At 42.2% G+C, this 27,828-nt stretch overlaps 3 protein-coding genes, 1 long non-coding RNA gene and 1 pseudogene across 7 annotated transcripts; 2 read left to right on the forward strand and 3 right to left on the reverse strand.

Moving 5' to 3' along the window:
- Positions 1–907: 907 nt before the first annotated feature.
- On the forward strand, positions 908–9,250 carry LOC124222170 (uncharacterized). 2 transcript variants are annotated; one of them, XM_046632836.2, is made up of 10 exons: positions 908–1,229; positions 3,392–3,602; positions 4,441–4,801; positions 4,894–5,190; positions 5,302–5,525; positions 5,606–5,842; positions 5,962–6,457; positions 6,517–6,603; positions 6,706–6,882; positions 6,956–9,250. In XM_046632836.2, exons 1-10 carry the CDS (start codon positions 1,212–1,214, stop codon positions 7,140–7,142), a joined length of 2,295 nt encoding a protein of 764 aa, XP_046488792.1. In that variant the 5' UTR covers positions 908–1,211; the 3' UTR covers positions 7,143–9,250. The 2 variants fall into 2 exon arrangements, with proteins under 2 accessions (XP_046488792.1, XP_046488794.1); XM_046632838.2 differs by lacking the exon at positions 908–1,229 and having other exon boundaries at positions 3,480–3,602; positions 4,446–4,801.
- On the reverse strand, positions 8,423–12,136 carry LOC124222171 (venom protease-like). Its single transcript, XM_046632839.2, has 6 exons — positions 11,982–12,136; positions 10,736–10,966; positions 10,364–10,631; positions 9,860–10,119; positions 9,595–9,761; positions 8,423–9,495 (listed from the first exon to the last, which is right to left on the reverse strand). Exons 1-6 carry the CDS (start codon positions 12,043–12,045, stop codon positions 9,322–9,324), a joined length of 1,164 nt encoding a protein of 387 aa, XP_046488795.1. The 5' UTR covers positions 12,046–12,136; the 3' UTR covers positions 8,423–9,321.
- A 4,390-nt stretch (positions 12,137–16,526) lies between these two features.
- Positions 16,527–19,750, reverse strand: LOC124222173 (venom protease-like; annotated as a pseudogene).
- Positions 19,751–22,224: 2,474 nt separating this feature from the next.
- On the reverse strand, positions 22,225–23,527 carry LOC124222179 (uncharacterized). Its single transcript, XR_006883962.2, has 4 exons — positions 23,341–23,527; positions 22,952–23,161; positions 22,422–22,855; positions 22,225–22,348 (listed from the first exon to the last, which is right to left on the reverse strand). It is a non-coding gene; the product is annotated as an uncharacterized lncRNA (long non-coding RNA).
- Positions 23,113–26,683, forward strand: LOC124222175 (serine protease snake-like). Of its 3 annotated transcripts, XM_046632853.2 has the most exons (6): positions 24,758–24,898; positions 24,990–25,144; positions 25,288–25,394; positions 25,590–25,843; positions 26,118–26,287; positions 26,354–26,683. In XM_046632853.2, the coding sequence occupies exons 1-6, from the start codon at positions 24,805–24,807 to the stop codon at positions 26,519–26,521; spliced, it is 948 nt and encodes a 315-aa protein (XP_046488809.1). In that variant the 5' UTR covers positions 24,758–24,804; the 3' UTR covers positions 26,522–26,683. The 3 variants fall into 3 exon arrangements, with proteins under 3 accessions (XP_046488810.1, XP_046488809.1, XP_046488808.1); XM_046632852.2 differs by having other exon boundaries at positions 26,118–26,683; XM_046632854.2 differs by lacking the exons at positions 24,758–24,898; positions 24,990–25,144 and adding an exon at positions 23,113–23,218 and having other exon boundaries at positions 26,118–26,683.
- Positions 26,684–27,828: the final 1,145 nt, after the last annotated feature.

Here is a 27,828-nt window from a genome sequence, read left to right on the forward strand (position 1 = left end):
ATTGACGGACTGTTTTTCCTTCTCAGCATTCCGGACGGGCAAAATCAGAGCAGAGCTTCGCTCTAACTTATTCGACCACAAAAGCTCGTGCACAGTGTATCTTTTTCGGGATTTGGCTTTGTACCAAGCGCTGAATTGTTCCAGCTGTATTTCCAAGGGGATAATAATTAATCCCGCGCCGTCTGGACGCGTTGCGAAAGCAGGAGTTAACCCTTTGAGTCACACATTATTGTGCTGCGTCAATAGCAAGACAGTGGTGTGATTACGAATCTGAAATCAGACTCCGAAAATTCAAAATGGTGGATGAAAATTTCAAATTTGATCGAATACGGTCAAAAAAAAGCTATTCAGGGGTATTTGGGGTCGCTGATTGTATTCGCCATACTGAAGTTTCAAAATTTGATTTCAGATTCAATATCAGCGACCCAAAAACCCCTGGGCAGAGTTCTTCTTTGGATTCGATCGAATTTTAAATTTTCGTTCCTCATACTAGACCCGACATCTTGAACTTTTTGTATCCAATTTCAGATTCATGATCAGCGACCCCAAAAACTTATAATTTATGTAAAACACGTAAACGCGTAGAGGGGTAACTTTCTCGGAAATGAATTATTCCTTCAATTTGCACGATTCTTTTCAATCAATTTGTTTCTGACAATAATAATTCACATTATATCGCAACAATTACTCTAGAGTATTGAAAACCTGTTAGTATACTATCAGAAATAGCATAAAACCGCAGAGAAATATGCTATCGAAGTTCTCTAAATAAAAAAAAAAAAAAAAAAATTGGTATAAAATAGGTGGTAAGAATACTTACCACTATGACTCAAAGGGTTAAACATGAGGAAAGGACAGATAAAAAAGGAACAAATCAGGAGCGTTATTCACTCGGCGACGAACCCCGACAGCAGCGACTGAGTCAGTGATTTCCCGTCTGTCATTCGCTTACAGCTCGAGTCGCAGCGAGTTCGTAACTTCGCGCTGATCGTGAGTCTGTCAGTCCGCGGAGCGACTTTGCTACGAGCGAACGTTTCGAGATTAATGACCCGACAAAGTCCTCTGTGTGCGAGTGTGCCGATTATTTTGCGACTGTCAAATAATCCCGCGTCTCAATTCGCGCGTGCTCAACCCGCGACTTTCAAGACGTTCGTTGCCGGCTTGGCTCTCCGAGTTTAATCTACGATTAGCCGCTCGAGGCCTGAAAAAAGATGCGGTCTTATCATCAGGTGAGCACGATTACTAAAAGTCTTGAGTAAGATCTGAGCTATCGAATCGTTGTTTCTTCGCAAATTCAGGAGAGTAAAAGTTTTCAAAATACCTAGATGCGAACTGTGCGTATTTCTCTATTCTCTTACACGGAAATAACGTATATTTTGTAGAAACGTCATTAGACGTTCATCGAACGAGTTAAAGAGCGATCAGAGTAGAATCGGCGAATGTATTGAAGGATCTTCCGGTTGCAGCGGTGAGAATGATTTTAATTACGGAGGCATATATTGTCACCGGTCAAACGTCAATCATTCGCTGTTCTGTGTTGAACTTTTTTTTTTTTTTTAGTCAACTTTAGTCAAGGCTTCGGAACGCTGACCAACACGACATGCTGTGGTCTGGCTCCTTTCAGATTTCTATCGAGACACAGGCAGTTTATCAAGTACAAGGAGGTTCCATGTCCATGTTATATTATGTACCTTCGTCAATTATCATCCGTACTCGATCTTGGCCCGCCTTTCTTTGGTCCCGAAACAAACACCATATGTGTCATCCAAGCCAACCAAAACCTGTTTCGAAATCGGATTCTGTAGTATTGAAATTTCCTTCTTACTCCGGCTGAAGAATCATTGAAAATAATTTTCTCTCGTGTTTCAGCCACTTTGACCGATACGCAAAATAGCCGGTACGATTTGCACATCGTGTATATAACAGTAAATAATTCCAAGGAATCGTTGTCAGTGCTGAATGGAACGATGCAAAGTGGATTCTTTGTACGCGAATCGGTACTACATCTACCGACTTAGAAATCGGTTTGATCCGTGAGAGTGAAAAAAGTCACTGCAAACGTGAAAAGCGGCCCGAATCACCCGCGTTATGTTAACACCGCGTGTATCATAAAGTGTACACATACCTATATATCCATTCTGCTTATCTCATCGGTTACACGGAGTAAACGTTTTTTCATTCGTTTCATTTTTTTTTTTAGTCTTCTAGTAGTAACGTTACATGATATAAACCATCGCGGTTCCGCATCTTCTTTTCAAAGCAAACACATGCACGTTTATTTTGACGATGTAAAAAGTAAGTATTTTACACACGGCACATTTTTGGCAAATTGAAATTCACAAGAATATGTTTTTTCCACGTGGTTATTACAGCTCGCTAATTGTCATACAATCCGCGATACCCGTTTCTCATCCTTTCACCGGCAGACTCCTTATCCGGCCTCCACAGCTTGTTATCCCATCGGCAAGTACAAGTTGTAACTTAATTATGTGGTAATTCTGCGCAAATGTTCCAACTCCTAATTCAGCGCGCATCTTGCGTACACGCGGCGCCGTGATAAGAACGCAAAACAAACCAGCGATGGACCACCGTTCTTCGCCTTCAAGGCACGTGTTTGTGCGGTTCGCGACCCACATGTGATGCCTATAACGTACATACACACACATCGTTGTGAAACACAGTAAATACCTTTGCCCTGGCGTCTACGAGTCTCACAATCAGCCGTCGCAAGGAACGTTAATTATTAGTATGTGCTATTCAAACCCGGTGTCAAGACTAACGAATTGTTTTTTTTTTGTTTTTTTTTCCTGCAGTGCAAATTACTATTTCTTATTTCCGTATCTCCATTATGGATTTACGTATTACTCTTTCCTCTTTGACATTTTTGCTATCCAGTATGAAATGGTATTCGTATATTTGGAGAACTGTGTAGGTGATTGAATAGAGCTGATAAAGAGCTTGTACTTGGAACTGCTCTGGTAGCTTTGAATTTTCGAATATGGAAGTCGTCTTTACGTTCCAAAGGAGATAGAATGGACCGGAACTCTGGTTAATTACACACGTTTATTCCTATGGGAGAGTCCAATTGTTGATAATTTGGTCACGTTCGGTTAGCTGTAGATCACGTTTAGGCTGTCGTATATTGTTCACCCCCCCCCCCCCCCCCATCAATGGTGCCCCGGTATAGGAGCCTAAAATCTATGGAATTAACCAAAGCCTGGGTCCCACGGTGGAAATGATCGACAAATTATACAGCCTAAGGAAAATAAGTTTCTCTGTTCACTGCGGTTAAAAATAGAGTAACAGCGCCTCGCGGATTTACATATTTCATGGTCAAGACACTTAATATGGCTGTAAACCGAATGTCGTTTACTTTCTTTTTCGTATCAAGATTTTATGGGTGATCTCGGTGATCTCGTCGGCACAGAGCGTCGGTCCCTTGACGACGTCGACGACGACGCAGCAGCCCTTCGTTGTACCGGAAGTCCAGACGATCGGTCAGCCGGAAATCGAGCAGAGGCAACCGGAGATACAGAGGTCGCAGGTTGACCGTCTTTGGGAGGAGATCGGTGGCGTTAAAGCAATGATGAGCAACATAGCTGGTGAGAGAAAAGACACATTAACATTACACACTGAACCGCTTCCCACGCCATACTTATACACACTCTGTAAGCTGTGCTTGTGTCAAATATGTGCCTCCGAGATCATGAGGAGAGCATCTGTGAAGCGCATGAGAAGCGCGCGATCTGGCGTTAAATATAAAAAAGAGAAAAAACAAAACAAAAAAAAAATAAATAAATAATAGTAATAATACACACGGAAGCAAAGGAAATAACGAGCAGCCAAATTTTTTATCCCCTCCTTAATTGAGGAGGGTACGATGGTAAAGTTCGTTGAATTATTAAAGAATTGAAAACAATTGAAGTTTATTTTCTTTTCTTATCTTCTTTTTTTTTGTGACCGAAGCCGGTGCAGCTGACGGAGAAAACAACTTTTGCGCAGACGATCGTTGTTTAAAAGTCAGAGTTCAGATTTGTGTCTGCGTATTTTTTTTCCTTATATTTTTATTACGCGTTAGTGTGATTTACCCTTGAGATTGAAAAAAGTTAATTTCGCACGCAGAGAGTCTAAACAGAAAGCGGTACGATATTTTTCAGTGGATCAGTTACTTGGCAACATGTGTAGGCTTGTAAAGTCTGCTACTTTGGGCGCAGATTCATTAGTTTGACAGACAAGGTCGCTCAACTTATTGCTGAGCAGACAATTTGAATTCATTTTGCACGTGACCCGAGCACTCGACACTTTCCCACAATCGTTTTGTACCTACTCTAAAATTGAAAGCACCGACGATTAAGACTCATTTATCGATGAACTTGACAACTGAATATTTCGGGAAGAAACTGGAATCCTGTAAAAATTTGTTGATAAAAATCCCGTCAGGTCAGTTGGACAAGTTCAACAGTCTGTACCTGGGTAAACTGGAGCACAGAATGTTGACGACGTCAACGCTGTTGGCGAGCATCGACAGCAATATTCATGGTTTACAAGAGAGAAGCCACGTCTGGGACACGTTTCAACTGCACGTGGCCGCCTGGAACGAGCAGATAAAGAGTCTCGACAGCAAGGTGGACCACCTCTCGAGGGGCCAGGAGAAGATGATCGTTCTCGACACGAAAGTCTCGCAGCTCATGAACCTCGAGTACAAATTGGAAAGAGTCGCTGCGAACCTCCAGGAGACTTCGCAGAGGATTCATCAATTGGAGGCGCCCAAGGATCCCCTGATGGGAGAATTCGCCGTCAGGTTAGTAATCGCGATACAAAGTCGACAAAGAACTTTACTTCTTTCTTCAGGAGACCACAAGCACCACTTACTCTGGATCGTTCAACTTTCAGGGGCGTTCTTTCGACGCTAAAGAACGTCGAGCGCAAAGTGGACCGAGTGCAGACCGGTATTCAGGGCATTGGAACGACCCTGAAACAGAAGAAGAAACGGAACGAAACGGAGGAGGCTACCGGAAAATTGGTAATTCGATGCAACACGCCACCGGCGGTGGAAGAAGCTCTTCAGGATGTGCAGGCCAAGGTTGATCTCGTCTACGACAAGCTGTTGTCCGAAACGGACAGTAACGAGTTGAACGATCAGCCAGAGTCCTCAGATCTTCCGCAAGCCGAGGCTAAGCTGCTCAATCGGTAGGCTGTGTCGGTTTGTTTTTCTTCCCATAATCCCAGTGGAGGGACTGTTTTTTTTTTTTCTCTTTATGATTCGGAGAAACTCGACGAGGACAAATTTTCACTGTGCAGACTGTGGAAGAGGTTGATGGTGCCGCAACGAAAGATGATCAAATCGTTGGACGCCATAGAGGATCTACTGCGCGGATCAAATGCCACAGGCGTTTCCTGTCGCGGTGACTTGGACGAAAACCTTAACCGCGATATTGAAGAATTGTCGAGCTGCTGCCGAGCAAGCAGTCATCGGGTCAGTTCCTTCGTCGAAAATGCAGAGACCCTTATGAAGCGGGTCGAAGGTGGGTGACTTCGGAACTTTAAGAGACTCCGATAAACAGTGACAATATTCATAGAATTACTCCGCGTTTATGATCGTCAGGAGTTGTCAACCACGTTAATTCCCAGTCATCCATCGGTCTGGAGGCTCTTGAGCGCGGCTTCTCAAAGCAGAGGAATCACATGGAAGATGTTTTCGGAAAAATCAGCGAGACCTGTTCTCGTACCAAGGGCGAATCACCTTCCTCGAAACAGTTTCCTGTCCTTGTCTACGACGGTTCAGGCGACGCTACCGACGATACCGGCAGTGGAGACGACGAGGACACTCCTCAGGGTGAGGGTGAGGACTACGTCATGGAATCACGCGATTCTGGAATCGCAGTTCCATTCACGTTTTATTTCCCCACTTTCACACCGTTCGTAAACACCAACGAAAAACCTGAAATATACTCATTGCAGGCAGCGCTGACGGAGAAGTCACGGTGATACCGCTCGAGACTGGGGCGGAGGGATGGACGCCTAACAAGGGCGAGGACGCGACTTCGACTCCCGGATATCCGGTTCCACAAACCTGGAGTCCAGTGGCAGCGTTGCCCAACACCACCACGTTACCGCCGCCTGTCACCACGGCAAGTGTCGAAACGTTATCGACGACGGAGGTACCAGGTGATCAACTACTTTACGCGGATGCAAAGAAGTGCGAAAGTCTGGTGAACACTGGGAGGAATTCGGGCGTTTACATGCTCGGGCAAAACAGAGACCTTAACGATGCTGGTCGCGACTTCTACACGAGGAACTGCGATCTCGAAACCGCCGGGGGCGGGTGGACCGTGATTCAACAGAGGGGCGGCGGCTGGGGGGGCGTCGAGAACTTCACGAGAAACTGGGAGGACTACAGTCTCGGTTTCGGAAGTCTTTGGGGAGAGTTTTGGCTCGGTAACGAGTACATTCACAGGTGAGTCGATCGGTCAAAAATAGAATTTGCAGATTTGGATGAATGTGTCGGCTCCGCAGGCTCACGTACGAAGCCGACGTCGTCCTGAGGGTCGAGCTCGAGGACTGGAAGGCCGTCACGGCCTGGGCCGAGTATTCCACCTTCAGGTATAACTATAATCTTCAGACCAGGACCTTTATTGTCCTTACTCCTTTCGTGAAATGAGATACGACATCGGCGTTCTTCTTCCTCACTTACATGATCGACAGGGTCGACGCTGAGGTGGACAATTACAGAATATGGATAGGCGATTACGAGGGCAACGCCACGGACGCTTTCAGTGCTCACGATGGAACTCCATTTTCCACCATCGACCGGGATAACGACAGCGCACCGCCGTGTTGTCCTTGCGCACCGGCTTACGGTGGTGGCTGGTGGTTCTACAGGTGAGATACTCGGATAGGGTCCTTTGATCCTTTCGGTATACTCCGTGTTTCTATCGTTCCCGATTTCCCGCAGCTGTTTCGAGGCGAATCTGAACGGCGACTATTATCCGGAAAACTCTAAGCACGATCCGTTCCGCGGTGTTATTTGGGAACACTGGCACGGTGATTACAGCCTCAAGACGACCAGGATGATGGTTCGCCCTCGCAACCTCGGCGACATTCCTCTCGATCCTCCGGACCAGGTTTATCCGGATCCCTGACTCCCGGAGGTTTCCGGCCTCGCCAAAGGCACACGCAACGTGACGCTTCACCCTGATTCTGCTCTGATCGTCGCGAGCTGTTCCGAGAGATTCATCCTCGTCCGTCTCGGATGGATTCCTTTGGCGTTAACTACACTCGCAGTTATCGCGCTGGAGCAGAAAGCGCTCTTCGCGCTCTTCATCCTCATCCCTCATTCTCTTCAGACTTGACGCTGACCTCCGATCATTTCCTCTTTCATACATTCGTTATTCAAGCGACAACAATTCCAGCTGTCAGTATAATACCGCAATGATTGTTTTCTTATTATTTCCTAATGTCGGTTGTAGTCAAACCCTGGCCGTCAGCCATTCGTAGAGAATAATCTTATAACCTGTCACATATTTACTTTTATACATTATATCTATTTGTATACATATTGTTGCACTGCTGCTTGTCTTTGCAAAGGGATTACACGCCCTCCCGTTATACAACTGATTGGTTTCATACTTTTCAGGACTGTAGCGGAAGTTGAAACATCTGACAAGAGCACTCTTAATTTTTTCGACCATAGTCTACCCCGATCTTTGTCACCACCTCGTCTATTTCTGAAAAAAATTGTTCATTACCGTGCCTGTGTTTACATCTAGATCAAAGTTGAAAGAGTCAGGGTTAAATAGACGGAACAGAACTCGACGCCTCCAAATGAAATTCTTAACGCGAACACTGGATATTTTTGTCCTTTTGGCCTGAGCGCGTAGTTCATGGTTCTAATTTCCATTCAGTTCTGTTCATTCGTGATCTCAATCTGATATGAAATGAGGTACTTAAGCTTTCTCAAAGAACCGCACAGCAGTGACGACGAAAATAGGAGAATATAGATTGCATTACACCTACAATCAACATCATTACCTGCTACAGAACCCCGGGAGAAATACTCACACAAGATGAATGGAACAACATAGCTGAGTTTACAGATCATATAACAACACAATCTGCTAGGAGACTTTAACGCACATAATCAAAAATGGAACTGTACAAACACTGGGAAGTTCTTATGATGGCCCAATTACCTGCCCGATGTAATTTCCCCTTTAGGAAACCTCCCGAATTTCGTTAGTTTTGCCGTATCTATCACCGTTCTCGAGATATTCGGGATTCAAGATTTTAGTCAGCTAAATCAATAGAAGTTATTAATTATAATGTTAAAAATAAATTCCCCCCACCACCTAACCCCGAATTATTACTATTTTCGCCGTATCTATCACCGTGGACGTGTAATTGAATTGCAGTCACAACTGAGTCATGTATAAAATTTATTTATTGAAATGTAACACAGCCGATTCTGTTTCATATTTGAATGCGTATCCGTGTCATTTTTAGAAGGTAAATTTTACTATATCTATAGAACTAAGTAGTATAGTACGACCAAGTACGACATACATTTTTCTAAGTGGATACACAAAATAAGGTATATGTTTGTGCGTATACGTACGCGTATGATCCTAAAAAAACTAAAGAGCTTCGAAATTGTTTTCAGGACGAAATCCGTTGCGTCATTTTCACTACAAAATACGGCGATACACCGTCGAGTATTTCGAATTTTTAATCCCGTCGAACAATTACAGTGTTGACTATACAAATGTTGTTCCGTGTGATACACAAATCTGCACAACAAACTCACGTCAAAACTTATTGTTAGACCAATTTTCGTTGCATAACACAGTCATCTTTTTCCACTTTTTTTTTTTGTTTTTTCCTTGTATGTCGTCATTGTAACGTATCATCGGCAAATCGCGGTAATAGAATGTTTCAAAAAATGACTGTATATATTTTGAGATTCAGCGGACGAAGAAATTCTGATGACCGGTTGATTATTCAATGCAATATAAATTGCTTGTCAACTTAATTAATTCATTTTTACAACGATTCCTCTCCGCATGTCCCTTACATACATGCATCACCTTATATCGAGAGTAAAACCGCAAACGACTGTGGATAAAATGGAAAACACTTCTTCAAGATTATTTTCTTTGAAATAAATCGACTGTCGTGTGAGCTAGCTCTGAATATTAAACTTTTTTATCCGACAAATTATTCTTTCGAGCTGCTCGAGATCGTAAGTCCCGGCTGCACTGTCCAAAAATGATGAGCGATGTTGTTAAATTTACTATCTCTTCGAATCCAGCCCAGTATTGGGATTTATCCTCGTCCCCACACAACGGACTCTATCCACGGAACGTAGTGATAAACGCGTGTGTAAATCCCGGGAACTGAACTTCCGCAGAATCTTCCTAAACTTGTGACTCCGACCACATCGTACATGCAGTAGTACTCCTTTTTACTGTATATCACGAGAGGGCCTCCGCTGTCACCCTGAAACAAAAAATGTTACGCTCGGTACGAGAAATATTTTACACGTCACGACATTCAGAGAAATAATGATTAAAGATACGCTTTCATCTGTCCGCATACCTGGCACGTGTCGCTGCCATCTTTCCCAGCACATATCGTCCATTCTCCAACTACTCCATCGCGTAGCTGAACTACAGACCCGCCAGCCAAGTAGCTCGCGTTACAAGTTCGCTGATCGACGAGGGGAAGCGTAACTTTCAGAAGATCACTCGAGCCTTCATCGTCGGCTGTGAAAATAACCGCGAGGACGGAGGTAGAAATCATTGACGAGGAATATTACCGGCCTGTTTGCACATGCATTCGTTATCACGTGTGAGAACCTTACCCCATTCAACGCGACCCCATCCTGTCGCTATGGCTTTCTGAGTCCCAGTGGTGGGTGATGTGTGGAGACAAGCCGGTCTGATCCAGGCGTTGAAAGACACCCTGGACTCGAGGCGAAGAAGCGCGATGTCGTGATATTGCGAAGGAAGCTCGTACTGAGGGTGTCTGATCCTCTGGGTGATACGACGATCCACAGGTCTCGCCCCGTCGTCGGAACGCTGCAGGTTCAAATCGCCGACGCGCACCCAGTTCGCGGTGCCCCTGGGAATTGAAGAGGCATTGGGTCTAATTGCAAGATTTAGCGAAGACAAAAACCAACGACCAGCAAAACGTGCAATCTAGTGTCGATGGTGGAATTCCAAGTGATTTAACAGCGATTCACGATCACTTTGTTACAGCGCGTCGACTACGTTTGCGGTATGATTGACCAGCAACTTTTCTTGCATGGTATCATACGCAATCATGGAGTGAAAACCCAGAACAATGACGTGCTCGAAAGGCTTACCAATTCGACGAAAAGGTGCAGTGAGCTGCCGTCAGAACAAAGTTCTCTGATATCAAAGTGCCTCCGCAGTACCAGCCGACTCCGGCGGTTGGCAAATCGTAGCCAACCGCTGCCATGTGGGGAAACTCCATACGTTCGGCCCTTGTTCCTCCCACAATCAACTTTTGGGACTTGATCGCGCACACGGATCTGTTCACTTTCTGTCGATTCAGGGTCAAAACCGGTGAGTCTACTTGTTCATAAGTGTACCGGGCATATTCAGCGCATTCTGGAAATATAATCGCAATTTACGTCGACGGTTCGTCGAGGCAGTCGTGTATACCTAGACTGGCGATAAAAGTTGCAGGATAATTTTAAGCAGATGAAACTCACTCTGTCTCGAAATTTCACCTCGTCCGTCACTGACTGGATTTCTAGTGACAGTCGGAGTTGACTGCGTGGTTTGCGGTCGGCTGTTTGGACAGCAAACGACTGGTTCAAATCCGGCATACCCGCAGATTGAATCCGGCGCATTTCCAGCCACCAATTCCTGGAATACGATGTTGCAATTGTTCAGCAAGGCACAGACCCCGGAAGCGCCGCTTCTCAATCTGCATGAATCACCTGGAGTATGTGGGTGAGAAATATTAGTCCTTCTCACAAGCCGATCGACAAGTTGAAATGCTTTAGACACTCGTAGATGGAACAGAAGTTGCAATTTCGCTTCCGATCTAAAATTGGCAATGCTCGAACCTCAGACCCGTTTCGATAAACGTGTTTTTTGTATTTTTTTTTTTTCTTTTCCATGGATCTGGTTTATCAACATACCTCCGCTCATATAAGACGAAAAAAAAACGATATACCGGGTGTAATTTGATTTTTCAACGAAACGAGATGCGATCATTTCAAGAAGAAACTATGAACCAAACAACCTATCATATTACCGAAATTAAGAATTTGTAAAACGTTAATTACATCAGTTTTAAATGTGTATTGGAATTTTTAACCATCGGAAAGGTATCGTAGACATTAATCAATAACATTACGTCATGCTGCACATTTTTTTGTTATTTTTCTATACTTGACCGTCTTCCATAAGCTATAATAATAAACAAGCGTGATCGTAAAATTTTAATTTTAGCGATGAACCCGCGAAGCGTTGTAAGTTGATACATTCAAAATTATAAATGAAATTATTATCAGATTTATCGCCAGAAACCGGTTTCAGAACTGAGTACCTTAAACTAATGACATTAACTGCTATAACCGTCGTTTACAGAGTCTGCGAATTTTCATCTAACGCTGACCTTCCATTTCCATTTATAACTCTTTTCTACGATCCTAATACCTCCATTTCTACCACTCGCATGCGATATTTGCAAACAACGATCTTTCACAATGTCGCGGTGATTCAAAATGGCGTTGTCGAGAAACTAATTTCATTGTTTGGAAAAATAGCCGCATACAATCACAGACACTGGTACAGTCACTATTCACGTAATTAAAATTTTCAAAGTCCTTCCACATTTTTTTTTTCTTTTCATCCGAACGTACGTCCATTACGTACTGATCACAATACTCCAATTGGCAAATGAGAACGGAAATCGTATAATCCATAAAATTTCACGATCGAACTCACCTTCTTCCGCCGACTCGACGCGGTGCGTTGCGTAAAAGAGGAACAAAATAACAGGGAGAATCATCTTCGAGGACAAGTGACTCCGCGGTTCCGTCCAACAGTGATCGTGGAACGTAAACTACCGAGGTATAACAACTTGAAATCCCCACCAAGCGAAACCGTTCCGGGCTTTCGACGTGTGTTAATACGTGTATCGTGTAGCGGTAGGTGTATCCATAGCTCTCTCTATCTCTCTCTCTCTCTCACTCTTCCTTCTCTTGGTAAGGTCGCTCGTGACGTCAAAAGTTTGGATCACCGGTACTGATTAAACCGTGGTTCCAGGATAGTTACTTGTTGGATGAGTCAAGAATGTTAACCACAGAATTGTTTTTTTTTTTTTTTTTTTTTTTTTTTTCTCACATTCTCGTTCTTCCTCATCTCCTCCACGCCTCATTTCACGACACTCTCCTGCAATTATTTGCTAAAATTTCCTTCTCGCCTTTACACAGTATCCAGAATCCTGCGACAAATATAGATCATTCCGTAAATTACAATTAAACGATTCCTTGGATCGTATCGCACAGTGCTCGGATGCGCTTATTAAACCTTGACGTTATTCATCTTTGATATATATATATATATATAATACATAGACACATGTATATCGTGTTATTATTGCAGTTCTTCAATTTAAAACCGTTGCTTTTCCGTTTCCAAATAGAAAAATTAAGCTCCGCGACCGGCAGCGACGTTTATCAACCGCTTACATAAATTGTAATAATTTTTCAACCGTTAAGCGAATATCAAACCGTGCTATGACGTCATCGACGACGCCCCCCCCCCCCCCTCCCGATGTAATTAATAATTGTTATACGCTCTAATCGACGCGTCCGCAGCAGCAGCTTCCGTATCATTCACTCGATGACCAAAAACAACGTTAACAATACTGATTCTTCTTATCAGTAATTATCCGATTGGATACACCGATTTTTTTTTTTTTTCCCGTTGCCGAACATCACCGTTCGTTTGCAAAGCATCCAATAATGCCTACGCGATTTGTATTTCGCCAAAAGTTAACGTGATATTTATGATGCGCAATTGCGATTGCATATACACGACTAATTAGCCAGATTTACGGTCCGTAGACTAACGTGGTTTTATATATAGCAGCGTGTTTCCCAACGATGACAAAGAAGGTAATAAGCAAACACGGCAGTTAACTTGTTCCAAGAAATAACTTATGTTTGGTAGGTGAAATGTTTTTACATCAATGGTTCAGCCGTGGACAAGCCGATTAGCCGCTGTAGAGTAGCCGCTTCTAAACACCTCGCATTCAACTTCAAATTAGAAATATTTTTCTCACGACTGAATTAATATTATTATAAGTTTCTTTCAAACGTAGTTTATCACCTTCGTTTCGGATAAAAATATTGTATTATAATTGATTTCCGCGAAAAATTATCGTAAACACATGCGTTAAAAATGATCATCACAGCGTTACATATCCCATATGAAATAAAGTCAGAAGATATTAATTCTAGGCCCGAAAATTTATTCCTGAAACAGATTTTTCTTCATTTATGAATAATCACGATAAAATGTTCCGTTCAGTCCTGCATCAATTCTGAATAATCGTTGAATGCTGTATTATAGTAGCTTACTTTTTCACGTCATACGTCAGTTCGTACACATGTAGCTATCGTTCAATGACCCAAGTAAATAAATAATTTTTACGTGTGAGAATTAATTGTTGCTTGATTTTTTTTTTTTAATTTTTTTTAAACTACCTGAAGTAAAGATAAAATATCAATAAGCATACGCTGAGGATTCGAAAATAATTGATCGCGTAGTTTGATTTTTTTTTTTTTTTTTGACATTAAGTGGGCTGTGACTTGCCTTCGTAAGATCCAAGTTGAGCTTTTTCAATTGTTCGTCACGCTTTTCATTTGACCACAAAGGTGATGTAACATTAATTGACATCGTCCTTGGGGATTATCGGTTCAATTTCTTTCATCTTGTACGTCATCTTAAGTATGTTAATCTATACTGAGAAAGTACAAAATTAATGTATGTATTGTTTGCTTTAGGTTATTTCAAGCATGTGAATCTATACCCAGATTGTATAAACAACGAATGTGCAATCGGTGTTGTATGCCGACTAATTAATTTCTAATGAAACTATTGAAAACGCAATATTAAGATACATGATTCCTACTTGTCAAACGTAATAAATATATACGTCTCATACTCGGTATTCAATTGCAAATTAGACAAGTCTGCGGAATTGATATTTACCCATTCGGAGAGCACATTCTTTTTATTCTTTCGAGCGTAAATTTTCTTTTGATGCGGATAGTTCAAATTACGTGACACGTGAAATCGAAATTACGTGAAATCGGCTTTATTCATCTCGGAGGTATTTTCATCCTTCAACAAGAATAATCTCGATTTATCCTCCCACGAACTACGTAGCATACTTTAGTATGTTCACGCGAAGGAAATTAAGTTGCGCGTCTACGACATTGGAAGATGTAAATACAGTTGTGTTTCAGCTAAAGTTTTTTTCCGAATGTGTTTAGAAAAACATGCCTGATATGTGTATCAAATAACGTTTCACATTTACGATATCCCAACGATTCAAAACAGACGTATAACGATTTGGTGTTATCACGTTGAATGTACGCCCCAATAATTGGACCGCTTAGCTTGGTTCACTTATTATTCACATTCTGTTGAAATAACGCACGTTACCAATTTCAAGTGCCACTGTGCGTGACATCTGTCTCTAGCGCTGCAGAGTTTCTGTTATTTATTTATTTTTTTTGCTTTCACCAACGAAGATAATTCGGAATTTATACCAAGAGATGGAAGCATCGTTTCCAAAGCGTGTGTGAAATGCCAGCAGGTTGCATCTCGCTTCGTGAATAACATCACATTTGGTTTCCACGCACGACGGTATCGTGCCAGCAACAACGCTCCAACGATACAAATTCACAGCTTGAATAATTCATTACTGAAAAATCAAGTTTATACGGATTCTTAATTGTTTAGTCGCGATACGATGTTTTGCACGGCAGCTGCAGATCATTGCGAAAATCAGCCGCCTTGTGAAAATTTTGCGCTTTCATCTCAGAAACGAATAGAGACAATTTGAACCAATGCACCTTGTGAACTTCCCCAAAAATCTTCTGTATCGTATCCGAAATCTCACGCATCGCAATTTCTCCGATACATCTCGTATCTCGTGTTCCCAGAAAAATGAAGAGGAAAAGAAGCGAACTGGTCTCATCGTCAGAAATAATCGCGGTATCGTTCAACGTTTCCTCTTACTCCACTTTTCCACAGAAACCTTTCGAAGCGAACTTGTAAGATCGCCATTGCACTTGTAGAAACGCACCTATAGACATCGACACTTGTAAACACGATACCCTCTCGCAATCGGTTGAAGTTGTTTTCGTCCGGATTTGAACCTAGATAACGATATTCGATTCGTAGGGCCGACGCTCCGCCCCTTGTCGCAAAATCGAACGCTTACTGCGAGTCTGCGAAATTTCCTCGTCAGTCTGAGTGAAACTTCGGAACGAGTCGGTCGACGACGTTCAATTTCCCTACATTTTCTGGATGTTTCGTTGTTATAGTGAGGTGCAACGTGTGCAATGTTTTGCAGTGAATGTGATTGAACAATTTCAAGTTCACAGCGATTTTTTCACTCTTGAAAAAAAGTGACCGGGATTTCATATCGTGTATTTTGAAGACACAAGTGACGGTACTGTAATAATTATGAAACGTGCACGTATTTATCACATATTATAACATTCATTAAATTATTTTTCGTTGCATTATGACCGTCGTTTAATTAGTCAAGTCGATCCTAGCTTCCGATTTATTCTTTTTCTCAAACGATCGACTCTATCCATGGAACGTGGTGATAAACGCGAGTGAAAATACGGGCACCGACAAGTTCTAAGCTCGTGACTCCGATGACGTCGTACGTGCAGTAATACTTTACTCCGCTGTACTTTACGGAGTTGCAGTTTACACACCTGGTAAGGACCACTTTCAACTCTTCCGGCGCATATTATCCACTCTCGAATTCTCCAATTGGGTGCACTGAGTTTTGTCGTATTCTAATGAAAAACTGGAGTGACAAGCTGCCCGATCGTAAGTAGTCACCACTTAGCTGGTATCGTACCCAGATCACTTTCTTTTTTTCTTTTTTTCACTGTCGACTTCTAAAAAACCAGCTGCAGAGACAATATCTGTATGCTTTACCCACAGTTTCAATAATAACCAATAATTAGGAAATTTGAGCCCAGCCCTTTTCCTGCTGTCCTTGAAAAAATAGCGCTTCAAAAACGGTTCTGTTTTATACTATCGGGGAAAAAAATGCGATATCACATCGAAACCATTAGATAAGCTTATAACCGTCGAATTTCTTTCAGTTGGAATTTGATCGTAGAATTACTACAGTATCGTCTTTACAGTATTGTTATTTTTTTTTTTTTTTTTTTTTTTTTTTTTTTTTTGTTCGTTTGTTTTTTTTTTTATTCCCGCGGCTAACGCAGTTAATTGTAAGTTGTCCCAATAAAATTCTGACTAGTGCTTGCCTTCAATAACGCGAAGTTTCTGTTCTTTGTTCAGTCGAAGCGATTACGCACGATGAAATAAAATTTTTTGGTGTAAGTTACTTTGATCTGTAAGCTGAAAAGCTCAGTACCTTTTGCTCACGAGTAATTTTCCTCTGCGTTTTCTAGTATTTTTTTTTTTTTTATCAATTTTTTTTTTTGTTCTTGACCTGCGAGTAGCAAATTTAATCTTGAAATTTGTTGACCATTTACATTGTGTTTAGACTCTTTTGTTCCAATTTTCTGTGTGAATAGCATACGGAACGAGGGGCTGATCGCTTGTGAAATCGTTTGTACTCTAATCGCCGTGCGATTTTCATAAGCGGTATCGCAAAGAGATTTTATATTCGCCATTAAATTTACACGTAAGAAATCCAATTCTGACACTCGGTGGGAAATGATAATTTTTCTATACAAGGGACAGAACTCTGTACGGTACCATTTGACAACTTGTGTGTTTTCTTTGGATCGGCGCGTCGTAGAAAATTTTTAATCTCACGATATTTGAGGTATTCAAGATTGCGTACAACGTCGTTGTTCGCCTTTTCGAAAAATGCCCAGCATCTTCGACTGAGCCACAGTAAAATGGTCAACAACATCCGTGAAATACATAAAATACATTAAAATTATTCACTTGAACCGAACTCGATGTGCCTGTCTGTCGGGAAAATAAAGTTATCAAAAATCGTAACTTTTTCGTGTGGAGAAATTTTCTCTCTCTCTCTCTCGCTTTTTTTTTTGTCTTTATATTTACTATTTATATATTGAACATTTCTATGCGCCAGGTTTTGACCCTATAAAAATAGTGTTAATTCATCTTACTTAATACTTTTTTTTTTTTTGTAATTCTCTATTCAAATTCTTGCAAGTCTATCGAGATTAGAACCGGAAACGACAGTAGATAAAATCGAGAAAAAGTTTTTGAAGTTTACTTTCCTTGAAACGAATCAACTTCTTAATCAGATGGATTGCTCTGCGCAGCTGCTCAGGATCGTACCTTCCGGCTGTATTGTCCAAAAATGAAGAGAGAGATTATGATATTTGATGTTTCATCGAATCCAGGCGATTATTCGGGTTTATCCTTGCCCCCAAACGATGGACTCTATCCATGAAACATAGTGATAAACGCGTGTGTAAACCCCGGGAACTGAACTTCCGCAGAATCTTCCTAAACTTGTGACTCCGACCACATCGTACATGCAGTAGTACTCCTTTTTACTGTAGATCTGGAGAGGGCCTCCACTGTCACCCTGAAACAAAAAATGCCACCCTCGGTTCGCGAACAATTTTACACGTCGTGATATTTCGCGAAATTACGATTGAAGATACTCTTTCATCTGTCCGCATACCTGGCACGTGTCGCTGCCATCTTTCCCAGCACATATCGTCCATTCTTCAACTACTCCATCGCGTAGCTGAACTACAGACCCGCCAGCTAAGTAGCTCGCGTTACAAGTTTGCTGATCGACGAGGGGAAGCGTAACTTTCAGAAGATCAATCGAGCCTGTTTCGCCCTCTGTGAAAATAACCACGAGGACGGAGGTAGAAGTCATTGACGAGGAATATTACCGGCCTGTTTGCACATGCATTCGTTATCACGTGTGAGAACCTTACCCCATTCAACGCGACCCCATCCTGTCGCTATGGCTTTCTGAGTCCCAGTGGTGGGTGATGTGTGGAGACAAGCCGGTCTGATCCAGGCGTTGAAAGGCACCCTGGACTCGAGGCGAAGAAGCGCGATGTCGTGATATTGCGAAGGAAGCTCGTACTGAGGGTGTCTGATCCTCTGGGTGATACGACGATCCACAGGTCTCGCCCCGTCGTCGGAACGCTGCAGGTTCAAATCGCCGACGCGCACCCAGTTCGCGGTGCCCCTGGGAATTGAAGAGGCATTGGGTCTAATTGCAAGATTTAGCGAAGACAAAAACCAACGACCAGCAAAACGTGCAATCTAGTGTCGATGGTGGAATTCCAAGTGATTTAACAGCGATTCACGATCACTTTGTTACAGCGCGTCGACTACGTTTGCGGTATGATCGACCAGCAACTTTTCTTGCATGGTTTCATACGCAATCCTGGAGTGAAAACCCAGAACAATGACGTGCTTGAAAGGCTTACCAATTCGACGAAAAGGTGCAGTGAGCTGCCGTCAGAACAAAGTTCTCAGATATCAAACTGCCTCCGCAGTACCGACTCCACCGTTTGGCAAATCGTAGCCAACAGCTGCCATGTGGGGAAACTCCCTACGCGCGGCCCTTGTTCCTCCCACAATCAACTTTTGGGACTTGATCGCGCACACGGATCTGTTCACTTTCTGTCGATTCAGGGTCAAAACCGGTGAGTCTACTTGTTCATAAGTGTACCGGGCATATTCAGCGCATTCTGAAAATATAATCGCAATTTACGTCGACGGTTCTTCGAGGCAGTCGTGTACCTGGACTGGCGATAAAAGTTGCAGGATAATTTTAAGCAGATGAAACTCACTCTGTCTAGCAATTTCACCTCGTCCCTCACCAACCGGACTTCTAGTGACAGTCGGACTCGGCTGCGTGGTTTGCGGTCGGCTGTTTGGACAGCAAACGACTGGTTCAAATCCGACATACCCGCAAATCGAATCCGGTTCATTACCAGCCACCAATTCCGAGAATACGATCTCGCAGTTTTTCAGCAAGGCACAAACCCCGGTAGCGCCGCTTGTCAATTCGCATGAATCACCTGGAGTGTGTGGGCGAGAAATGTTAGTTCTAATCACAAGCCGATCGACAAGATCGAATGCTTTCGGAAACTCGTGAAAGGGCCACGAGTTGCCATTTGGCTTTCGATCTAAAATCGAAAATTGAGAAATTAAGAATTTGTAAAGTGTTAATTACATCGGTTTTAGATGCGTATTGGAATTTTTAACCATCGGAAAAAATTGTAGACATTAATCATAACACCGCGTGATTCAAATTTTCAAATTCCTTCCAATTTATTTTTATTTTTTTTTTTTACTTGAACCTTGCTCTCATTACGTACCAAAGACAATAGTTCATCATGAGAACAGAAATCGTATAATCATACAATTCCACGATCGAACTCACCTTCTTCCGCCGACTCGACGCGGTGCGTCGCGTAAAGGATAAACACGATAACCGGGAGAATCATCTTCGACGACAAGTAACTCCTCTGGTCCGTTGAACAGTGATTGCGGAACGTTAAATACCGAGGTATAGCAACTGAAAATCCCCACCAAGCGAAACCGATCCGGGCTTCGCCGAAATGCTGGTTCCGTTATTTGCATATTTATATTTTTATCAGAAAAAAACCTCATTTTTATGCAAAACAAGGCGATCACCGATTTCCGCTTCATCCATCGTCTGATAAAACGCTACGAACACGAAAACAATCAGAAGGATGAGGAGGATGCGGCTCGAGACAGAAGTCTTTTTAACATTCTGTAACAATTATTCAACCCTTATCATATCCGTGCGTTTGGTCGAGTGCGTAAATTGCACGCAGAAACAATTAGCTCCGCATATTGCGAAGCCCCTACGTCATAGTTCGCCGGTTGTATTTTTTAAATATCTCGTAACGTCAAGATTGCAGTAATTACGTCCGATCGTTCTTTCATTTTTAACATATTCGGCAATCCGCTGCTGTACGATAGCTGCTCGATATAAATGGCAAAACTTAGTACAGTGACAGTGGCATTAAGAAATATCTGCACTGTAGAATTCCAATCGCGTTGCAGTACACAAACAGCACCTGCTTATCATCATCCGTCGACAAAATAGATCGTACAATATTTTGCTCTTTCTTTTCTTTTATTTTATTTTATTTTATTCTTTTCTTTGATTTTCATCAACAACAAAAAAACCAGTTTTCACACCCAGAAATCAAAGCTTAGTTTCCAAAACGTGTGTGAAATGCCAGCAGGTTGCATCTCGCTTCGTGAATAACGTCATCATATCTCGTATCTCGTGTTCCCAGAAAAATGGAGAGGAAAAGAAGCGAACTCGTCTTATCGTCAGAAATAATCGTGGTATCATTCTACGTTTACATTTACTCCATTTTTTTTTTTTTTTTTTTTTTTTTTTTTTTGAAAAAAATTACTTGTTATATCCTCAATTAATAATTCTCAGTTTTTAAAAACAATCCTAAGAAAAATATGGCTGTTATTAAATAAAATGCTCACTCTAACTACTCTAACTACGGATAGGGAATAAATGTGAAATGTACGACTTTCGATTGCTTATATTTCAAATGGTAATATTTCAAATGGTTTTATGGTAAAGGAAGTGTTAATAAAGATTTTTTTAATCTTCATCATCAGATGAATCATCCTCATATTCGGAGTTCGAATCAATTTGATCATCTTGCGTTTCTGTACGGTGCGAGAGAGTGAGAACTAGAGAAAGAGTGAGAAGGGTAGAGAGGCGCGGAGTGGGAAATACATAGTTCTCAGCACTTGCACGTACCTCACTTTATCAATAATTTTAGCTTTTTTACGTTGTAGAAACCGTCAGATTATATTATATCCGTAATTTTTACATGATTTCCTTCAAATTAAAAAAAAAAATAACCGCGCTCGAATACTTCCAGGTGACGTTTTTTTTTTGCAAACTAATTACTCGCTTATGCTCTTATATCATGATCAAATCGTCAGAATATGGAAATTGACGCTTTTTTCCATGTAATTAACTTACCTTCTATTAATCTGACGAGCTCGAATTAATTTGAGGATCGATTTTTTTTTTACTAATCTGATTGGCTACCCTAGACGCACCCTTGTATATTAAGGGTTCATATATGGTGGTCGTTCATAACAGGGTGCAAGGTTTCCTCCCTTATATTGTTCTGTCGGGCTTGAATAAAACCCAAAATCCCCTCTTGAGCTCCCCTACTATTAGAAACTAGAGCTTCCATACCGAGCTCTTTATTAGTCAAATTGAAACTTGTTATTTATCAAAAGTATATAACTCGTTTACGGTGCTGGCGAAAAAGTCAATTATTATTTACAGATTCTTGCAGACAGTCTCCAGGCCGAAGACACTGCAATGCTCGTTCACAACTCACAAAACGTGTAAAAAAGTTTGACTTACAAGGATTGAAACCACCTTTATTGAATATCTTTCAGGATCGTGCGATAATACGAGTATATTCTAGAAGCGGCTGACATTTGAAAATGTTTTTTTTTTTTTTTCGATTTATAGGTATAATTTTATGTTATACCGGCATGATGGGAAGGATATAAGGATGCAGCTTCGCACGAACGCATACCTACCCATAATCTTGCCAGTCTCTAACCGCAGTCGATGCACCGAGAAATTAGTTCGAAAATTTATATAAGAAAAGTGTTTGCCGCCTGGATTGATTCTCTCGATAAGATGAAGCTTGGAAACTGTCTTCGGGTCGAAAGTTGACGCGATATATTCGTTACTAAAAGATACGGCGATATACCGCCGGGTCTATTGAATTTTTAATTCCATCCGACGATTACAATGTTGACTATACAAGTGCAGTTCGGTGTGATATAGGATACATCTTGATGCTACGGCTTTCGTTGTTCCAGTCGTGGATGATGTGCGGAGACAAGCCGGTCTGATCCAGCCGTCGAAAGGCACCCTGGACTCGAGGCGAAGAAGCGCGATGTCGTGGTACGAAGAAGAAGGCTTGTATCGAGAGTATCTGATCCGCTCGGCGATGCGACGATCCTCCGGTTTCGCCCCGTCGTCGGAACGCTGGAGGTTCAAATCGCCAACGCGGACCCATTTCGCAGGGCCTCTAGGAATTGAACAGGCATCTGGTAAGGTGTAAAGGTAAAGAACAATACCAAGGACCAGCAAAATGTGCAAACCAGTGTCGATGATGGAATTCCAAATGATTTAACAGCGATTCGCGATAACCTTGTTACACCGCGTCGACCACGTTTGCGGTTTGATTGACCAGCAACTTTTCTTGCATGGTTTTACTCGCAGTCCTGCAGTGAAATCCCAGAACAACGATGCGGTGGCAAGGCTTGCCAATACAATGAAACGATGCAGTGGGCTGCCGTCAGGACGAAGTTCTCGGATATCAGAGCGCCGCTGTGGTACCAGCCGACTTCACCGGTTGGCAAATCGTAGCCAACCGCTACCATGTGGGGAAACTCCATATGCTCGGCCCTTGTTCCTCCCAGAACGAACTTCTGGGACCTGAACGCGTACTGGGAAACGTTAACTTTCCGTTCTGTGCCTGAGGTAATCACTGGCGACCTCTAGACGTAAACGTACCCAGCCTATTCAGCGCATTCTATAAAAGTAAATGAAATTCAATATGTGAACCAATGGCACAGCTATAATTCACGCTTGCAAAATTCGAGATCATTTTCAGGCGCAGGAGACTCACTCTGTCTTGCTATTGCACCTGGTTCATCGTCGATCGAGTTTCGGGTTACTCGTGGACCCGAAGTTGGACAGCAAACGATTAGCTCATAACCGGCATATCCGCAGAGCGAATCGGGCTCGTTGCCGTTCTCCAATTCCTGGAACACGACCTGGCAGTTCTTCAATAAAGCGCGAATCCCGGCCTCACCATTCGTCGACTTGCATGCCTCGCCTGAAACATTGTCCAGCGTAAGGAACTTTTATCCGAATCCCTTCAACTATGAATGAGGTAAGGTTTCGTAGGATATGGTCAAACTTTGTTTATTCAATACAACGTTTCGGCCGGGCCCGGACGGCCATCACCAGGATAAAAGGGGGGTGACAAACTTGGAATAAATGTTATGCATTCACCATGATGCTGCAGGACTTCTAGCCAACCCAAATTTTTCCAATCGCAGCCAAGAGAACCTGGCGTTGGCTTCCGTTATGACGAAGTCAGCGTCAGGAGAACGAGGAAAGACCTGCCAAATGGAAATAAAACCGAACGTGTGTTACGAGATTTCGGATTCATAGTTCGAGGCATCAGGCAGTAGTAAGTAGTATAGCAGCAGGGTCTCCAGCACACCGAAATTTTTCTAAGTCCCCGAAGGAGAAAAAAAAAAAAATGTTGGTTTAAAAAATTATTCAGACTCTTAGTCCATGCAAGGTCCGAGCGACTGCCCGCAGCTTCGGTGAGCTTCAAACATCAAGCGCAACGCAGGTACTCGTTACGAGGTAAAACATGTTTGCTATTAGCAAAATAAATCGAGGTTATTAATAAGGCAGTTTTATTCAAAATAATTATAGTGGTCAAACTTTGCGCATTCGTATCGTAATGTACTATTCCTTGGACAAACTTCGGGAGAACTTTGCACTTCAGTGCATGGTGCCCGAAACTTTGAATCCGAAATCTAGTAAGGCACGTTCGGTTTCACATCTATTTCGCAGGTCTTCCCGCTTCGTCCTGACGCTGACTTCGTCATAACGGAAGCCAACGCCAGATCCTCTTGGCTGTGGCGTTTGCCTCGCGATTCTCTTACGCATGGCATCGCCGGCGTTTCGCGTCTTGAATCTCTGGTACGGATGTAAAGCCTCGTCGAGTTCGTCATCTTCCTCGTACACATCGATCGGAACCGACAACGTTTTACTCCGACTTATCACTGCGGCACCGATTCGCCTGTGGTCCAACATAACGAAGTAATCGTATCGGGCTGGGTGAACCGCAATCACCGAATCTCCTTGCCAGCCTTTCTCGCTCATAGAGGCGGCCAAGTCTCCGATGTAAACGCCGCCCTGTGTGAACTCGCCCATGTTGCTTTGGGAGAATCTGATTTTCCCAGACCGGATAAGCCTGCGTACATCGTCTACAGCTATTACGTGCGTTCGCATCTTATTGAGATATTTGTTGTATTTCTCTTACTTATCATCATGAGTGCCTTATTAATAACCTCGATTTATTTTGCTAATAGCAAACATGTTTTACCTCGTAACGAGTACCTGCGTTACGCTTGATGTTTGAAGCTCACCGAAGCTGCGGGCAGTCGCTCGGACCTTGCATGGACTAAGAGTCTGAATAATTTTTTAAACCAACATTTTTTTTTTTTTTCTCCTTCGGGGACTTAGAAAAATTTCGGTGTGCTGGAATCCCTGCTGCTATACTACTACATGCGTACCTGCACCAAGTGCGGATTATTATACGCTGTACAGCGACCGCTGATAAAAGTTTATAAGCACAGTTGACGTAATCGCGTTCGGGGTTTATCACACTTTGACGAATCGGTTCGCCTCTACGTATAACCGAACTGGCAGAACTAGTCGGAATCATTTCGTTTCAAGATGCGGTTATTCTTGAAGAGAACCGCTTTTCTCATACCGCTTCTCGTCGTACGATACAGTCAAGTTTTCGGAGTCGGTGATAAGAGCCGGGAGAGTGAGTTGACGGTTTTTAAACAAGTTTACACAAATTATTATGGAATTTTCGATTACTCCTTACGTTCTACGATTATACATTGTCTCTGCAGAGTGTAAGGAATACGCAAGTTTTGTCTACGCGGATGAAGAAGTTCCAGTTCTGCGAATAAATGCCGGTAAAAGTTCGGTCTCGCGTTGCGGTATCGTCGAGGTTCCGCTTATCATAGGTGGATCAAAAGCTGTTAGAAAAGAATTTCCACACATGGTTTGTAACGACAGGTTTCTTTACAGGTATATCGGATAAGTGGGAATGAAAAATCGAATTATCGCGATCTGAAAACAAAAAAAAAAAAAAAATATTAGACACGCGAATCTTTTTAAAATAACCCTATCGCACGTCGTTTACAGGCGCTGATCGGTTTCGGTAATTCCACCATCTCGTGGCAGTGCGGAGGATCTCTGATCTCCGAAAGCTTCGTCTTGACTGCTGCCCACTGCTTGGAATCTCCCAACACGTAAGCGTGAATCAAACTTGACAATAATTTATCGTTTAATAATAATCAGTATATACGGTTTGAATTCATGCGTTCTGATTTTCCGGTTCGTCTCGGACGAGGAACCGAAACTCATCAGGACGAATCGCTTCGCTCGGTCACTCTTTTGCGTGTGCGATTAATCGATGAATCATAAAATGATCGGATTGATTTCAGAGGACCGGCTACGAAGGTGAGAGCCGGATTAACGAATCAGAAAAATCCAGAGGACGGGATGCAGGAGAGAAACATCGCGGAAAGGATCAAGCATCCGAAATATCAGCTGCCTGCCCGCTACCACGACGTAGGTTTGATCAAAGTCAATGACCCGTTTGACCTGAACGCAGAAATTCGTCCGGCTTGTCTTCACACGGAGAACGATATTCCCGGCACAAAAGGAATAGCAACTGGCTTCGGAAAGCAAGCTTTCGGTATTTCAGTGTTAAATCAAATAAAAAGTAATAAAATTGCGGTAAATCTTTTGCCAGGTTTCGAACAGCCATCGTTTCTTGTACCTCGGTGTCAAGTCTGCAGAATCGGCGATCCGGTTGTCCAGCAAATTCGTTTCGACCGCTTCTGCGTTCGTTCGTTTTCGTGCCTCAGTACGAACATGTCATAATTGTCACGAGCGATAATTGGAACTCGAATCTGTATGACGATTGCGGTGAAATCGACTAATTGGGCCGCTGATCTCTCTTGTTTCAGAGCGCGAAAATGGCAGCGACGATCTCATGAAGGTGCAGCTGACTTACGTGCCGGAAAACGATTGCAGGAAAACTTTCAAGGTGGATATTGGCGGAAGACAACTGCCCGATGGTTTGATACCGAGCTTAATCTGCGCCGGTGAATTGGGCGGTGGTAAAGACACCTGTCAGGTGATTGGAGGATTCGAAATGAAATCGTTTTCCGCGTTTCCTTATCGACTTCCGATATCTTTACAGGGTGACAGCGGCGGGCCCCTTCAAAGGGTCCTAAACGATCCCTATTGCATGTACAGCATTGTGGGTGTAACAAGTTTCGGAAAATTTTGTGGGTTCAAAAATTCACCAGCCATATACAGCAGAGTTGCTTCCTACATTGACTGGATCGAAAGCAACGTTTGGCCTTGAATAAGTCCGACTTTTTATTGTTATTCTCACTCTTTAATTGTTTATAATTTTGGTTTTCTTCGAAATTTTCAACCTCGAAGAGAAGACAAAAAGAAATACCTGTAAATCTTGTTTTTCGGAGATTTCTTTTGCTCGTCAAATATATTTGACTGTTTTTCTTTTTTTTTCCCCCTCATTATTATTATTTACAATAAAGCGATTACCTCTGGCAATGAACCTACGTTAATTATCGTCGGTTGAGAAAAATCTATATTATCGATTTACTAATAAAAAAATATTAATCGCAGTCTGTTCCAAAAGATGGAGACTGTTTTCACAGCGGCGGTTAGGAGCAATGCAATTATCGATGAACTTGCGGATGAATGAATACCTTTCATTTACTCCCGCCAACTGTTGGCTACACAGCTTAAATAATATCCCAACTGTTTCGCAGATGGCAGCATCGGGCTGAGAATAAGTTTATCTCACCAACTAATCGCGAGTAAAATCCCATCCTGAGAATGGAAATTCGTTTTTGTCGTTTAATTATGTCAAATCATTTATGAAACTCTGCGTGAAATTATGAAAAAAAAAATAAATATTCAATTTGCGGAAAAATTGAACACCTTTTCTCAGAAAATTATTCCAAAGGTTTTTTCGTGTTGTAATTGTTGTAATTTTTCTTTCGCAATTCGAATCATTTACCGCGTATAAATGATTTACTGTTTTAAACGCAAACTATTGTAATTGAAACCCGCGACTCATCGATTATTATTTTTTCTCAATGATGTACGGAGAATATAAATTATAATATTTGCGTTTATTACAGTCTACAAAAACAATCACGAGTGAAACTTCCCTGGAACATATCGGAATCGTCGCAAAAGTTATTCCTCAAATATATACAACTAACTGTGACTCGCTCTTGAAAATTTATTCCAAGAATAATTTCCATTAGTTATTGCAATAACATTTTACGACATTTCGTACAATACATGATGGCAGAACAAGTTGATTTTTATTTTTTTCACTCCAGATTCGAATTGCCTGTTTAATGTGACGAAAAAAATAAAACGAGAAATCGTAAAATATATATTCGTAACGTTCCCACGAGTGTATATGAGCATATTTAAATACGTAACATGAACGACCTGTAACGGTGAGGCCATTTCGTGGAATGTTTTTACGAAGCGTAATGCAACGTAATACGTAAGTTATACGTGTACCGTATCACATGTAATAATAAGCTTTGCCAATACGTACGATCGGGCGAATTTGCGACTAAAGCACCTATACGAATTTATATTCATCGCTGAAATTAAAGTAGG

The sequence above is a fragment of the Neodiprion pinetum genome, chromosome 6, assembly GCF_021155775.2.
Source record: "Neodiprion pinetum isolate iyNeoPine1 chromosome 6, iyNeoPine1.2, whole genome shotgun sequence".
Classification (NCBI taxonomy): domain Eukaryota; kingdom Metazoa; phylum Arthropoda; class Insecta; order Hymenoptera; family Diprionidae; genus Neodiprion; species Neodiprion pinetum.